The following is a 16,522-nucleotide window of genomic DNA, read 5'->3' as shown; positions in this document are numbered from 1 at the left end:
ATAAATGTTTTCACCTGTACAGTTAATAAAGGTTATATGATGGCAACTAATTAATTAACTTACTTAAAATACTTAAAACTCACTGAGGGCCTGATCTACACGTGCTAAAAACGAACTATAAAATTGTGTGTACGGTACTATTAGTGGGCGTGTTTGCAGGTGATCTACTAAGACTGCGTGTACAATCAATATCAAGTGCAAAAGTGGTGCACACAGCTCTATTTAAATGAGGATTTTTCTTGTATACCAGTTATCACCATTGAGACACTCATTTTTACACATTTATGGCATCATATTGTCCAATCCGTGGCGTTTCGTCATGTTGACAGGCAGCACACAAATATAATATCTACTGACTTTTCTAGGCTATATTGAAGGTGACGAGCTAGACAACATAATTTATTTTTAGATGTCACTTTTAAAATGTCACTTCGGAATAAACAATAATATCTAATGTTTTCATTTCTGACAATCAGAATATGTTGACATGCACACGGACGAAATGTCATCTCTCAATCGTCTGTCTTTCAGCGCCATTGCTTCTTTTCACATGGCCATTTGTGCTTAACTGTGCCAGTTTTTTTTCCCCAAACATGCTAAATAAGGACGAATAATAACGGCCGCAGAACAGTTTTAGCCTTGATAAATTACATAGCAAGAGCCTGTGTTGTTGACAGGCAGCACACAAATATAATATGTACCGACTTTTCTAGTTCATATTGAAGGTGACGAGCTAGACAACGGAACCTATTTTTAGCACGCTGCGGGTGCGCTCTTGGAGGCACTGCTTAGTTGTGATGGTGCATTTGGAATGATCCAGATGCAAGAAAATGCATTTTGCAAGAAGTTATTTCTCCAAATATCTTAAAATGAATTAATTGAATTTCTTTTAATCAGCCCCTTAAGTAGGCCAGCAGCTATAACATTATAAAATGTCACTTCGGAATAAACAATAATATCTAATATTTTCATTTCTGACAATCCGAATATGTTGACATGCACACGGACTAAATGTCATCTCTCAATCGTCTGTCTTTCAGCGCCATCGCTTCTTTTCACACAGCCATTTGTGCTTAACTGTGCCAGTTTTTCCCCCAAACATGCTAAAAATAGACGCATAATAGCGGCCACAGTTTTAGCCTTGATAAATCACATAGCAGTAGCTAAATGATTACGTTTGCATCTTTTCTTCCAGTATAGTGGGCATTCTAATAATCAGCATATATTCTGCATACTGTATACATGAAGACTAAACTATTTTGTTCTTTTAAGAGACACAATCCTTTACGCACGAGTTTAGTGGATCAGCTTTGCGTGCGCTATCATGTTTGCAAATGTTTTACTCCACCTTTACTAGATCAGGCCCTTACAGTATTTTTTACTTTTCAGACACCACATTTTCCTCCCACCTTTCCAAAACATGCATGTTAATTGGAAACACTAAATTGTCCGTCGGTGTTAACGGGAGTCGTTATAGTGGTTGTATGTGCTGTGATTGACAGGCCACTACCAGGAGAAGTAAGGAAACATGAATTTGATGGGAAAATAAGTAGCAAGTCAGCGGATTAATTCGCTTTAGAGGTTCCACTGTCTTTGCCTGGAGTCTCATCTCACTCGACCAACTCTTCTTTTCTACTGCTTTGAGATGATTGTCATTACACTGAAGCTCATGCATGTTAAGCTACTTGGTGACCTTGATGAGAGCCCAAGTCAGGACCTCAGTCAAGCATCGCCAGGACACATGATGTTAATCAAAGCGTCACATCAGATGATGGCATCATCTGATAACAATCAGTCCATTTGGCCTAAAGGGGGAGGGGGTGGTGCCAGAACCGGCTGCAGATCAGAAGCCCACCTTGCTGCTTTCCCGGCCCAGGATGGCGTAGCTCATAAACTGCTCGGCGTCTACTTCTAGCTCGTTGGCGTCTTGCAGAGAACCTTCCACGCTCACGTCCTGAACGCCATCTTCGCCCTTGCCTCTGCGCACAACCTTTCGCACGATCTATCACGCCACAGGAGGGAAAGGAGATTCAACATTCCTATCCAGTGCATGATATTTCCGGATGAGGACAACAACACGTCTGACCTTTTTAGTGATAATGTTTCCATGTTCATCTGTAAACTGCTCCTCGCTGACCTGCTCCCCATGAAGGTCTTCAGCCTCATCGCCCTGTTGACAAGCAAGTAATCAACATAGCAGAAAATCCCTGGAGAGGTTTTAGTGGTGCAGAATATTCAGCGCAATATTTCTTAAGTATCACTATGGATTAGCTTCTTTTGACACCTAAAAGTTAAAATAAGTCCTTATGGATGTATTTTGTCCTCAGGTTTATAATTTTTAACCTTGAAATAAGGCTAAAATACTTACAATGACCTGCTTGTAACCTATCACCTATTTTTACCACTGACACTAATCGTACTATTCATTAGGGGTGGGTCAAACCATACAAGGAGTGTTGTTGTGTCCCTCGAAGTGTCACTTTACGAAAGAAAAAACATGTGACTTACAGTTTTTTCCAAATGCTTACACACTAAATTTAAAATGTTCACACAAACAAAGTCTACACACAGTAAACAAAACCACTGTGCAGATTTGCCTAATATTAGGTATAGACTCTGCTTTTGCGAAATATTACACACAATGCTTTACACACACCTTCCCATCTTGCACACATATAAGGATTGTGATACACACATCTTCACATCTTGCACACAGATAACGATTGTGATACATGATACATGTGTGTGTAAGTGTGTATAAGTGTTTTACCAGCAACATGTATAAAAAGGTAGTTAGTGACGTAAACTTTATCATTAAGCAATATTGACCTTTAAAAACTGCACAATCCTTAAAAGTATTAGTCTGAAAAATCATGAGAAAATATTTGTAATTATTCAAATAAAATTAAAAAAACAAATCACTTTTTAGGCCTTAAAAAGTTGTTAGAATATATATATTTTTATGAAGTAAAAGAGGTCCAACATCTGTTTAATAATAATAAACATTTGAATGTGAAGCGTCAAACGGTGTTTATCAGGACATCCTTCTATCTACCAGAGTGACAGCTCGTACTAAAATAAGTCGGCAGAGTGGCGTGTGGCATCAGTTTTTGTCTCCAACATTGATCTTAATTTTATTTTCTAACTACTACTTTTTAAAATGTAAACTTGTTTCATTCAGCAGATTGCTAATGACCATTATCAAACACCAACACTGTATCAGTGCAATGTCAATGCAGGTAGTGGGTGTGCCATACACTCACCCATCACTAGTATTTATGTATGTATAATGAGTTGCACAAACTTTGAACTTTAAAAATGAATCTAACACAAAATATACACTTATAAGGAAAAACAAAATGTTTATAGCCTCCACAAATATAGCTGACACGCTATTATTTTAACACACACGCGCTCTCTATATTTTACAATATTGTAAAAGCTTATAACGCAGTAGTTTAGATCATATTATCTATACTTAAATGCATACTTATCAGTGTGTTACACTGTGTTAACTACATTTGCTTTAAAACAAGCTGGTGAGCTCCCAGTAAGCTAAATACATGGTTAGAGACAACAACAATATATCCTTCGGATGTTTATGATACCGTACACGTATATCCACCATAAATGTTCTTCAAAAAACAGATGTTTCCATTAACCTGCTCAGTGGCCTTGTGGTTAGAGTGTCCGCCCTGAGATCGGTAGGTCGTGAGTTCAAACCCCGGCCGAGTCATACCAAAGACTATAAAAATGGGACCCATTACCTCCCTGCTTGGCACTCAGCATCAAGGGTTGGAATTAGGGGTTAAATCATCAAAATGATTCCCGAGCGCGGCCACCGCTGCTACTCACTGCTCCCCTCACCTCCCAGGGGGTGCAAAAAGGGGATGGGTCAAATGCAGAGGATAATTTCACCACACCTAGTGTGTGTTTGTGTGACTATCAGTGACTATGGTACTTTAACTTTAACTTTAACGTTAATAATAATGTCTGTGACCAGTCCAAGGTGTACCGTGCCTCGCACCCCAATTCAGCAGTGACAGGCTCCAGCTTACCCGTGACCCTAATGAAGACTATGTAGAAAATGGATGGATAACATTGTCTCCTCATACCAGGCTACAAGTACCCACTGAATTCTAATGTGACTTATGTTCTGCACACACAATAATCATATAGATCAGGCCTGGGCAATTATTTTGACTCGGGGGCCAAATTTAGTGAAAAAAAATATGTCTGGGGGCCGGTATACCTATTTTTTAGGAAAACCAATACAAAACCTCACAATAAAGTCTGATTGAATGCTGAAAATGTTATGACAGACCGCCTTAAAAACAGAATGGAATTCTAAATTTTTATATGAACGATAAAACCCTGAATATTGAGAACATATGAACGTCACACCCCCTCTTAATCGACATATTTTACAATCAAGCCACACCCACACTGCTTGGTGCCTTGTCTGACCTGCTGTGATGTAGATTACCATAGTAACTAGTAGGGTTGTACGGTATACGGGTATTAGTATAGTACCGCGATACTAATAAATCATATTCGGTACCATACCGCCTCTGAAAAGTACCAGTCCGTCGCACCTTAAGATTTTTTGTTGAAATAAAGCCACTAATGCAATTTTTTCTGGTCCCCTTTATTTAGAAAAGTACCGAAAAGTATCAAAATATTGGTATCAGGACAACACTAGTCAATAAAATATCATGCAAAAGCACAGATTCCAACCATAGAAATACTTTGTATAGTTCAAAACCTACGGTCGTTAGAAAACATCACTGCACATCATAATGGCAGCTACAGTTTCCATCTTAAAGATATAAAAACATTATTTGGGAATGCCCGGCGGGCCAGATTGAAAAGCTTAACGAGCCGCATGTGGCCCCCGGGCCTTAATTTGCCCAGGTCTGATATAGATACATGCATGTGATTAATGACTGGCAATGTTGTATTTCTTCTCCAGAGGAAACACTGGAGAAGCCCCTGGTTGCATATTGCGCTCCATTCCAAGCCCCACTTCTCTTCGTCCCTAATCTTCTCTTTCCCGCGGTACCTTGAGTATGACTCTCCTGCGGACAACCTTGGTGGTGACATTCTCCTCTTCGTCGGCCACTCCCTCCACCTCGCCGAGCTCGCGGTCCAGCTGGTTGTGGATGTAGGTGAGCACGGAGCGCACAGAGACGCTGGCTATGTGCAGCACGTTCTGACAGCTGATGACCAGGAAGGCCAGCAGCACCAGGCTGAAGAGGAGCTCCGTCACCAGGGCCCACATCGCCCCGTTTGGATCAGCTCAAAGATCCACGCAGTGCTTTGACATGCAATGCAGGGACTCCTTTCCCACCCAAAAAAAACCCAGACCTTCACTGGTCTTCCATATAGTGGGGCAGTGGGTCCTTTCCCCTGGACACGACTCCTTCCCACTGGTGGATCAGTCAATGACTTTGTAGGTTTCTACTCCCACCTCTCTGTCCCTTTGACCATGTGATCAGTGGGCTTTAAATACCCCCTGATACTTCAGCGACACTCAGCACTGCCGTTCGTGATGCACTCATTACTTTAACTCTGCCTCAAACACATCAACACTAAAACAAACTTACTGTCAAATGACAGTGTCAACCAACACCTTTTCACCACCACTTGACAATATAAACACATAGAAGCAAAAAAAAAAATATCTGTGTTGTCACAGTTTCACAGGTTGTCCTTCACAGTGCCATGTCAGTGTTGTGCATGAAAGTCAATGCGTGGGAAGGTCTTGCAGCGGGGGGGTGTAACACGAGTAGGACAGTGAGAATTCTTGCTATTTTTGGCTTTCCATGCTGTTGTGCCCATCTTCGGCCTGAGACGCTGTGTGTGTGTTTGCTGTACTTACAGTATATTTGTGTGTGGTGTGAGGTGACTAAATCAGCGCCTCCAGGTTTTTGCAGATTTTCGTGATTACTGCGCCTAAAATGCCTAATTTCACAGCAGGTTTTTCAAAAATGCTTTGTGGAGAGGCGGGGCCGGCAGTCCGACAGCGAGGCAGGGCACCTTGGAGCCCGCTCCAAGATGGCGGCGAGGAGGCGTGGACGGCGAACAAGCAGCGAGGCGGGGCACGCAGGGATCGACGCCGTAAATCATATCAGGTGCGTGGAGCGCCCACCTGGGCACAATCAGATAATCTCTTCGCACTGTGTAAAAAGCGGCAGCCGTGAACAACGAGGGAGAGAGAGTTGGAGAGTCCGAAGCAGACGCAGCGCGCAAGAGACCGAGAGCCGGACGGAGACAACGACATGGTGCTAAAAAGCAGACAGCGAAGCGAGCTGAAAAGCGACCCGAAGCAAGAAGACGCAGCTTTATTGAAAGAATAAAGAAAAGTCAAAACCTGCTCGACAATGTCCTTCCTTGGTGGTCCTGAGAACCCGCACGACAGCCAGAAACTGTCACAGCTTATTTTCAGCTCGCGACTTTATTAATTTGTTATCAATGCTCTGATGTTCTTTGTTAACCTGACTCTTGCCAGATCCTTGTAGTTTGCTGAGATCCACACAAGGATCTGGGACTTCTCAATAGGAGATGTATTTCAGAAGGCGGGGCCTTGTAAAAAAATCATTGTATTTGATTGGAAAAACCACTTGTCCGTTAACTTAAATGACGTGCTACTTCAACCACTCACATCGAAATCAATCCGTGATGCTGATGAGAGCGACGCTGGGAAATCCAAAACAGAACAGCCGACATATTGGATAACGACAGAGCGAAAAGTTAGAGAACTTTTACTGAAACAACGCAGCAATGTCAGTAGACGATCGATGACAGTTGCAATAGCAGAATCAATGTCAGCACACGACTCCTCGCTGCGTGCCGCCATTGTTGTTTGAATCAAACAGTCGCTTCGGCGCTACGTCACATCTATGAAGTACCGCCCGGCGATCCTGATTAGTTCATTACTTTTTGCTATCTTGAAGGAGTTTGCAATTCCCTCGAGCCCAGATCCTTGTGTGGAGCTCAGCGAACTACAAGGATCTGGCGAGAGTCAGGTTAGTTCTTTGTAACCTTAATCCCAAAAAGCACAGATTTTCAACAATCCTAACAAAATATGCTTCGTTTGTACACAAACGCTTGCATAGTTAGAAAAAAAAGTGTTTTACTCAATTAATTACCACACAGAACATAACAAAACCTAACTTTCAAGTAGCATACATTTTGGGAAATAAGCTGCTACTTTTTCCCCACGGTTCGAACCCTGCACTTTATACAATGCTGCGGCTGATTTATGGATTTTTTCCGGATTCACATGCCAATTATTTCTCAGCCTCGTCACATCAGACTAAATTAAATTATCGAGCGGGTCACGGTGGACCAATGACATTGTTCTCAATAAATCAAACACACTCACAAAATCCTTCAGTCAGCCATTTAGTGCGTTATGGACTAACCCTCAACAGCGAAATACACACGATGCAGCTATCTTCCAACAACGCTGCAAAACTGTACATAAGTCGCAGGGGAAAAAAAAATATTTGCGGGAATTGCTGCAATCGTAATATTGCTAAATTCTGGAAGGTGTGCTAATTGAAACAGAACTACAGAGAAAAGACACCATCGTGACCTCAGTTCATTGATTGTCTTGCAGCTCTCATCTCTCTCTGTATTACATTTAGATGGAGACTTGATAGCGCATTCAAAACTGATCTCGTGTGGCGTGAGGATTGCATCTCTTAAATTAGCAAAACGGAGGGGGGCTGTTATAGGCTTAAGAGCAGGGGTGTCAAACTCATATTTTATGAGGTCCACATCACAATTATGGCTTCCCTCAGAGGGCTGCTTGTAAAGTGAAATTTAATAAATGTTCAATAGCCTCGCTTTGCTTTGAAATCATAAGCAGATATTAAGTAGTTATTTGTCATAACTAAAATAAATGTTTGAAATATCTTGTTAAATGGTCAAATAATAAAGATAAGAAGATTTGCAATTAGAAGATACTTGAGTTCGACACTTCTGCTATAGAGTATCAAACATATTTGTGTTTTTTGCCACTGGCTGGGGGTTTTGGAATGTAACCCTTGGCAAAAGTGGCAATAAACTGTATAACACGACAGGGACAAATCCCTCACCTGTCCTTTGAAGCGTGTGTCATCCCAGGCCCTCAGCTCTGGGGTCCTGTGCGGGAAGCCCAAGCCCTTCTCAAACGGTTGAGTACCCCGGAAGTGGCCCCGCAAAATCTCTGAATGTCCCATGTCCCTTACAGGCTGCAGCAAGGCCTCCTGGGATACATGGGATTGGTCTCCGTCCACAGAGTTGCAGCATGAGGATATCATGGTGTCAATGACCTGTCTGGTTTTTGGAGGGTTGCCCACCCAGGCCTGTGGGTCAGTGACAGGGCTCCATCCTGGGCCTGTCTGCTCCTGCAAGTAGGAGATGAAAGAACCACTCCCACTTCCATTTCCACTTCCACCATTAGCTGACCTGAAAGGGGAAAAGCACATAACTGATGATGTTGCCCACCACATAGGTGGAGATTACACACTTATGTAGACGTGTACCGGGTAGATATTTTTTTTTTAGTAACACATACAACAACTAAATTACTGCACTAAGCTTTAAACCCCATCTTGACCAGAACACAATATTAACTCTTTTTCCTATTACTAAAAACATATTCATTAAGTCAAAATCTTAGACAATCAATCAAAGAAAAGAAAATGTAAAAAATTGAGAAAATCTCACATGAAAATGCATAAAGACTAATTAATTTCGAAAAAAATATTTACATTAGTTAACTAACTGGTAGATTGCAATATATAATATCTTTTAGCTGATTACCAGTCTGATGACTCTGCTATATTGATCGCCATCAAACCTTCCTAAGACACTTTTGGAGGGTGTGTGAGTGACAGGAAAAAAGCTCTGACTCATATCAGGGAAAGTTGCTTGGTGCCATTTGCTAAATCCCTAAACTTAAAAAACGACTCATATTTATAAAACATATATGATATTGTAATATATTTGGGGTTCTGGTAGTATATTTGAACAAGATAATGGCTTTTTTGTAGAGGGTTCGATTCCCAGCCAGGCGCCCAACACTCTGGAGATGTCCAGTGCCGGTCCCAAACCCGGATTAATGGGAGGGTTGCGTCAGAAAGACAGCTGGCTTAAAAACTCATCTAAATTAAACATGCCATTGACTCAATGTGGCAATCTGTTATGGGAATAAAAAATAAATATATATATATATATATATATATATACATATATATGCACAGTGTATATATATATATATATATATATATATATATATATATATATATATATATATATATATATATGTATGTATATATATATATACAGTGGTACCTCAACTTAAGAGTGTTTTGAGACAAGAGCTGCCTCTTGGCTAATTGTTATGCTTTAAGTTGTAAGCACAAAATAAAGTTACAAGCATCCTCGCCATTAGCATGTGTAGCAAATTTCACATGAAACCCGTAAGATCCGCCCAAAACATCTAGACTTCCTTGCTGGCATTAGCTTATAGCTAAAGATCGACATAACTTTGTTTTTCCAACTATAGGAGGGAAGAACGTGAGTGTGAAGGACCGTGCTGAGAAGAAAAAGTGGAGAATATTCATTGAATTAAAAAAAGGAATCATTAAAAGCATGACCTGACCGAGCGTGTCGCCAACTTGGTGAAGCAATTCCAGCGTATAACTGCTCGTCTGCACCATACTGAAGCAGGATGAGTAACACCAGCCAAATTTTTTTAAATTATATCTAAATTGCAGACTTGACTTTTCCATGAAAATATGGAAAAGTTGCTGATGTTGTGTTTGATGGAGAAGCAGCTGGAAGGAGATACAGAGAAGTCCACTCTCCAAGCTAAATGTACATGATTATTACATTCATTGAACTACTGTAGATGTTAGTAGTACATTCTATTGTATTGTTTTTATATAAGATTTCTTATCTAAAAGTTAGTTGTTTTTTTAAGGTACTTCATATTAAATGGTGTTGTTTTTAGGGGGTGATTGATTTCACTTACCGTATTTTTCGGACTATAAGTGGCAGCTTTTTTCTTAGTTTGCCCGGGGGTGCGACTTATACTCAGGAGCGACTTATGTGTGAAATTATTAACACATTACCGTAAAATATCAAATAATATTATTTAGCTCATTCACGTGAGAGACTAGACGTATACGATTTCATGGGATTTAGCGATTAGGAGTGACAGATTGTTTGGTAAACGTATAGCATGTTCTATATGTTATAGTTGTTTGAATGACTCTTACCATAATATGTTACGTTAACATACCAGGCACGTTCTCAGTTGGTTATTTATGCCTCATATAACGTACACTTATTCAGCCTGTTGTTCACTATTCTTTATTTATTTTAAATTGCCTTTCAAATGTCTATTCTTGGTGTTGGGTTTTATCAAATACATTTCCCCAAAAAATGCGACTTATACTCCAGTGCGACTTATATATGTTTTTTTCCTTCTTTATTATGCATTTTCGGCCGGTGCGACTTATACTCCGGAGCGACTTATAGTCCGAAAAATACGGTAGTTTCAATGGGATTTGAGATACAAGTGTTTTGAGTTAAGAGCGCCATCACAGAACCAATTAAGCTTGTACGTTAAGGTACTTGTGTACATATTAGTTAATATGGTAGTTTATGTCCACGTGGACAAATGAATTGGTGTCTGTCAAATACATGCCAAAGCAACAGGGAATGCTATAACACCCGACCACAAGAAAGCTGAAGGAAGTCACTTTTCGAAAAGGCAACAAACGCAGATCAAGGAAGAGGAGACTCATACGTTATGTGTGGAAAAACTTTGTAGGAAAATACCGAGATACAAACAAAAATAAGTATGTTACTAAAAAAGAGCAATGTTTGTGTGAATGAGTCTTAAGCACGAATAAACCACACTTAACATGTGCCGTACTGAAATTGCACGTTGGCACAGTTTGATTGTTTACGTCTGTTGACAAATGGGTGTTCGGAGGGCGGGGTCAAACTCACCTGTCTCCATTGCGATCTGCAACGCAGGTGAGACCAGCAGACTCACTGAGTCGGGCATACAGCCTTTGTTGTCCTGCAACAAAAGCATGCCCTTCCTCTGAGCCTGTCCCTCCTCCACCTCCTCCTCCATTGCCACCAGTCGTGCTAGTGATGGCCGATATCTCCGAACTTGCCTCTGACCCCTGACCATTGTTCAGTCCGTTAAGATTGATACCAGCGATGGTGCCGCCGAGCGAGGCCGGCGTGGCGGTGCTGAGAGAGTCGACGCCCATTTCGGAATCGTCCTCGGGGAGTTCGATCGAGCTGAGCACGCCGCCCCCTCCGCTGGTGGCGCTGGCCTGACTGGCCGGCCGGCCCAGACTTCCATAAGGCAGCCCGAGCAGGCCTTCAGAGTCGTCGGCATTACTGCACTCCAGCGAGGAGTCCTCCACGGGCACCAGGGAGGGGGAGTTACCTGAGGGCCACACCTGCACGTCAGACATCTCCATGAGAGTGTCCTCCTCTGTGGTGGCAATGGGTGCACAGTCCAGGCTGGAGACCTCCTGCCAGTAGGCCTCAGCGCCCAGCGGCGAGGGCAGGCTGTACTGCATGGAGGCCGGGGACAGAAGCTCATCCGGCGCCAGCCCATAACCTGGAGCGACACACAGAGAGGCACACTGACACCCGGCCCCCCTGCCTCGCTCCCAACCTCACCCCCACAGCACCGGCAGCCTGAGAGTGGGGGAAAGTGCCCTCTGCCAATTAGCTGGGCAAATAGGGGAGAGGTAGAGGAGGCTGAAGGAGAAACAAATGGGGAAAGGAGCGGGAAGGGAAGGATCAAGACAATCCGAGCTGGAATAAAAGTGCAGAATGCTGAGGACATAAGAGCGAGGACTTTTAGAAGACGGGGGCGAGTGCTGACAGCAGGGGGCCAGAAGTAGCAGCAGCAGACACATGCGGACCGACGCGGACAGATTCAGGCCCGCTTTGTGACTGATGCTGCGCTGCTGGCTGCCACCTGCAGGGAGATCACAGGACTTACAGTCCCCAGTTGGGACAATCATTGACTTATACGACATGCTCTCATCCTGACGCATTAACTCTCCGTCACACTTCGGCATGCATTCAACCCCAGTCAAAGAAAACAGGCAGGTTATCATTGTCGGGCTGGAGAGCATGCACGCAGGCGATACCATTCACGCCTCACACAGCATGTACACACGCTCTCTGCGGTCTCTTCTGATCCAGAGCCAGAACAGCAGATTGGGCGTTCCCTCGGTTACGAAACATGTTCATGAGTGAAATGGCCGTGGACTCAGGTCACTCCTACATCTGCGTTAAATAAACAATTCATGGAAAGGCAGCCGCCATTTAAAGGCACAGGGGCAGCGGAAACACCCCCACCCCCCCACCCCCTTCCCAAACTGAGACTGGAAGTAAACAAAAGCAGTTATTGAATGAAGGAAGTGGGGAGCTGAGATGAACATGAATGGTGACGGAAGCCACGTAAACAGGCTGCAAAGTGGCACAGCGAAACAGGAGGAATGCACCGTCACCCCAAAAAACTAAGCGTGCAGGAGATATTTAACCCGACTCTCGCCAGATCCTTGTAGTTCGCTGAGCTCCACACAAGGATGTGGGCTCGAGGGCAATGCAAACTCCTTCAAGATAGCAAAAAATAATGAACCAATCAGGATCACCGGGCGGGATTACATAGATGTGACGAAGCGCCGAAGCGACTGTTTGATTCAAACATCTGTTTTGTCGAATCTATCGAATATTAATTATTTAAAAGATGAACAGAGAACTTTTCGCTCTGTCGTTATCCAATATGTCGGCTGTTCTGTTTTGGATTTCCCAGCGTCGCTCTCATCAGCGTCACGGGCTGATTTCGATGTGAGTGGTTGAAGTAGCACGTCATTCAAGATAACGGACAAGTGGTTTATCCAATCACATACAATGATTTTTTTTTTTATAAGGCCCCGCCTTCTGAAATACATCACCTATTGAGAAGTCCCAGATCCTTGTGTGGAGCTCAGCAAACTACAAGGATCTGGGGAGAGTCAGGTTAGGATATACCTGAGACTACTTGGAACCTCAAGCACCTTGTGACCTATTTTATACACTACTGCTTAGCCTCACAACTACATTCTCATCACTGTTATTAATTTATTTATGATATCAATGTTATTAATTGCAAAACAATTAAAAAAGTATAAACGTAGATTGGTCAGGCAGTTTTCTTTTGACTGCACATGCCTTCAGACTTCCTTCAGCTGGCTGTGTTTTGACCCGCCACATCTCTTAATATATAAAATATGTTTATATGCACATGTGAATATTTTTTTCATAGAGTTGGGAGGATGTTTCTACATGTCGGCTGTGATTGAGGCTCGTCGGGATGCACTGCTGTCAGACACAAAGCCATCACGTACCACCGGGTGGCTGAAATCCCGCCAGTGGGATTGATTGCCGAAAATTGGACAAAGTGCGAGCGTCGGGATGCACCACCTTGCTGCGGAGGTGTAGCTATTCTCTTGAAAAATGTAGTAATCATACGGCAACTTTATGACTTTTACTTCCTCTATTTAGTCAAGTTTGATGTCCTCTTGGTGCTGCGTGCCAGAGCGGGCTTTCACCTTTTTTTTGAGGTGGAAAAAGGTGGCAAATGACATCTTTGGTTTGTTCACTTTAATAAAAGACTGCATGTCTTTCATACTGTAAAGTAGCTTTAATTAACTTAGGAATAGTCACATAAAGTTGTTAGAGCACATCCATGTGACGTTACCAGACAGTATACACTACATATCGTTTATTTCGCTTAAAAACAACGCCAGAGATTCCATTGATTGTCAACGATGGGCAAAATCTAACAAATTAGATTTGATTATGAAAATATTTTGTCAAAGACAGAGACAGAGGAAAAATGTACCAAATTTTCTGGACTATAAACCGCTGCTTTTTTCCTGCACTTAAAAAACAGTGCAACTAATTTATGGATTTTGTTTCACTCATGGCCATAATGTTTTGTCTTCGACAAATAGTTGTAATAGTACACCGACTGAGACACTGAATACGTGTTATTGTTTGTGCTATGGCGCCATCTTTTGGATGAGTTTGCTTACTGCAGGTGCTGCAGGTTAAAAATGTACTTCCTGTTTCATGCCTTGAATGGGAAGTAAAACCATCCACAGCGTTTCTGTTTGAAATGATTCTTCATTTATCACTCCAAGCAACCTTTGTAAGTTTTATAATATAACTTTAGCAATTCATTTTTGCTAAACCTTCCCATGTGTGATGTTTTCATCACAAACATAATAATGTTTTCATGCATATTTGTATGTGCTATCGCAATGTAATCAATCCAGCGTAGTTTGCATTAGCAAATATGCTAACACATTTACAAGTATCTGTGCTGACATTATTTTTGAAAAACGTCACCATGGAGTTATTGAATCTGTTTAGCTGATTGGAAAGGTAGCTTCCTGAGCTAGTGGGTCCATGACGATGACTTCTGTTTTGTTTGATCAGCCGTTTTACTGCCGTGTGACAGGCATCGTTTCGAAACAGTTATAAACAGTTGAATAAACAGGTATATATCTGCGGCTTATAGCCCAGTGCGGCTAATATATGTTAAAATATGTGTTTCTTCTTAAATTATGTGGGTGCGGCTTAAATACCACTGCACTCTATATCTATAGCTCGGAAATTACAGAAGGTCTTCTTCTCTCACATAGGGATTGTGAATGATTGTGAATAATTTCCCAAAAAGTGCAGCCCCTCTTTAAGCACTGGCATTGTTTCAAAAGAAAGTATCAAGTAATATGTAAACAATGCCCAATCTTAAATTGCTTATAGGACATACAATAACTGACTAACAAACAAATGGACATAGAATAATAATGAAAACATTTGTTGTTGGGCCTTAGCAGAGGTATGCGCAGTGCTGCTCTAGACTTATTGGGGCCCTAAACAAAATTTTGTATTTGGCCACATTTCGGTCTTTACGGTTACTAGGGTTTGACTTTATAAGTTACTTAACAAATAAAACCCTCCAAGGCTCCAACTATGACTAATTATAGAAAATATAAACAGTGCGCATCTGTATGGACTTGAATGTGGTCAGAGCCTTTCTGATCATGTGACCCCACCTCGTGGTTGTGGCTCTAAACAACCGCAGCGTGTTTATACCAGGGTCTGTGCTGCACTAAATACCATTCTAAGTACAGTAAATAGGAGTATTGCTAAGATAAAAACTCCAATGGTGACCTAAGACTTATGCACACATATCATAATTTAAAAACAATAAAGTGTGAAAATGGCACACTTATATGGAGGACAGTATTAGACCTTATACACTCATGTTGGTCCAATCAGATTAACATGGACATATTTGAAATGGGGATGAGGGGGTACAACATCAAATGTATACAATTACAAAACTCACAAGGACTTGGTTTCCACAAAACAACCCATCAAAGCAAAACAGTTTAAAGTCACAACATTCATACGTCAACACAACAGACTTTTGCCATAGTCTTTTCAAAAAAAGGTTTATGACCTTTTTCCAACCCCTCCCTACCCCATATGAAGATCACAGAGGAGGGACAAGTCATTCATTGTGTGCATGCCATGCAAAGTACAGTATGTTAGTCAAGTAGGAGGCAATGCAGTGTTAGACACCAGCTAGTTGTACTGCTCACATGCAAGCACGGACGAGCGGTCAGGTTAGGCCAAAAAACAAACAAATATGTTTTTACATGAACCTGTCATAAATGTATTTTCTGTATGGTTCCCCTCATTAGTCATTTTCTTAGGTAAAAATCGTGTACCAGTTTGTGATTGTAAGCGACAATATGTTTATAGAAAAATGTATTATTTATCATGGGCCTGATCTACGAAAAGTTTGCATGTATTAAAACACGTGCAAACTTGATAGCACATACAAAGTTGGTCTACTGAGCTCATTCAAAGAGGACTGCATCTCTTGTGCTTATATAGCACATACAGGGTGATTTATCAAGGCTGAAACTGTTCTGCAGCCGCTGCTTTATGTCTATATTTAGCAATAGTTTGTCTGGAAAGAACGTGCAAACCGACAGTTGTCCAGAAATGGCTGAGAGAAAGAAGTCAAACGCGCTCTAATACCATCCCATGTATGCTTGCCAATATATATGGACTTTCAAAAATAACCATGTTAGACATATCGTCTATTCAGTATTATAGTTTTCTAATTGTATAGCTGCTAGACAACTTAGGAGCTGATTAAAACCAATTCAATTGATGTGATTTGGTGTCTGCTGGCAGTTTTTTTAAAATGGTGTTTGATTTTTACTTTAGAAAATATATTACGATGATATTCCTCATTTTCTTGCATTTGGATCATTCCAGATGGATGAATGTGCTTCGGTGTTGTGAGGGTCCTCTGTCTCCTCGCAGAGTGCGCCATCACTGTGATAAAATAGTTTCTGTGTTCTAGATTATGGTTACATATTGCAGAAAATGTTTTAGATATTTTAGATGTGTGCTG

At 41.6% G+C, this 16,522-nt stretch overlaps 2 protein-coding genes across 8 annotated transcripts in view; one reads left to right on the top strand and one right to left on the bottom strand.

Annotated features, from left to right (window-relative positions):
* ank1a (ankyrin 1, erythrocytic a) overlaps nucleotides 1-16,522 on the bottom strand; it is a 255,027-nt gene that overhangs the window by 14,004 nt on the left and 224,501 nt on the right. For 4 of the 7 annotated variants that reach the window (XM_061986311.1, XM_061986310.1, XM_061986317.2 and 1 more), the window contains 4 exons: nucleotides 11,014-11,644; nucleotides 8,106-8,457; nucleotides 2,087-2,170; nucleotides 1,856-2,002 (listed from right to left, as the gene is read on the bottom strand). In XM_061986311.1, the coding sequence (XP_061842295.1) occupies nucleotides 1,856-2,002; nucleotides 2,087-2,170; nucleotides 8,106-8,457; nucleotides 11,014-11,644 (1,214 nt within the window). Of the gene's footprint in view, nucleotides 1-1,855; nucleotides 2,003-2,086; nucleotides 2,171-5,062; nucleotides 5,709-8,105; nucleotides 8,458-11,013; nucleotides 11,645-16,522 lie in introns of those variants that run through there. The other 3 variants (XM_061986312.1, XM_061986316.1, XM_061986314.1) reach the window with 2 other exon arrangements.
* dguok (deoxyguanosine kinase) overlaps nucleotides 1-16,522 on the top strand; it is a 251,905-nt gene that overhangs the window by 63,130 nt on the left and 172,253 nt on the right. The gene's annotated exons all lie outside the window — the stretch shown is intronic.

Source organism: Nerophis lumbriciformis, linkage group LG12 (assembly GCF_033978685.3).
Source record: "Nerophis lumbriciformis linkage group LG12, RoL_Nlum_v2.1, whole genome shotgun sequence".
In the NCBI taxonomy this organism is placed as follows: Eukaryota; Metazoa; Chordata; class Actinopteri; order Syngnathiformes; family Syngnathidae; genus Nerophis; species Nerophis lumbriciformis.
The sequence above is the reverse complement of the archived record's forward strand: the minus strand, read 5'-3'. Positions and strand labels throughout refer to the sequence as shown.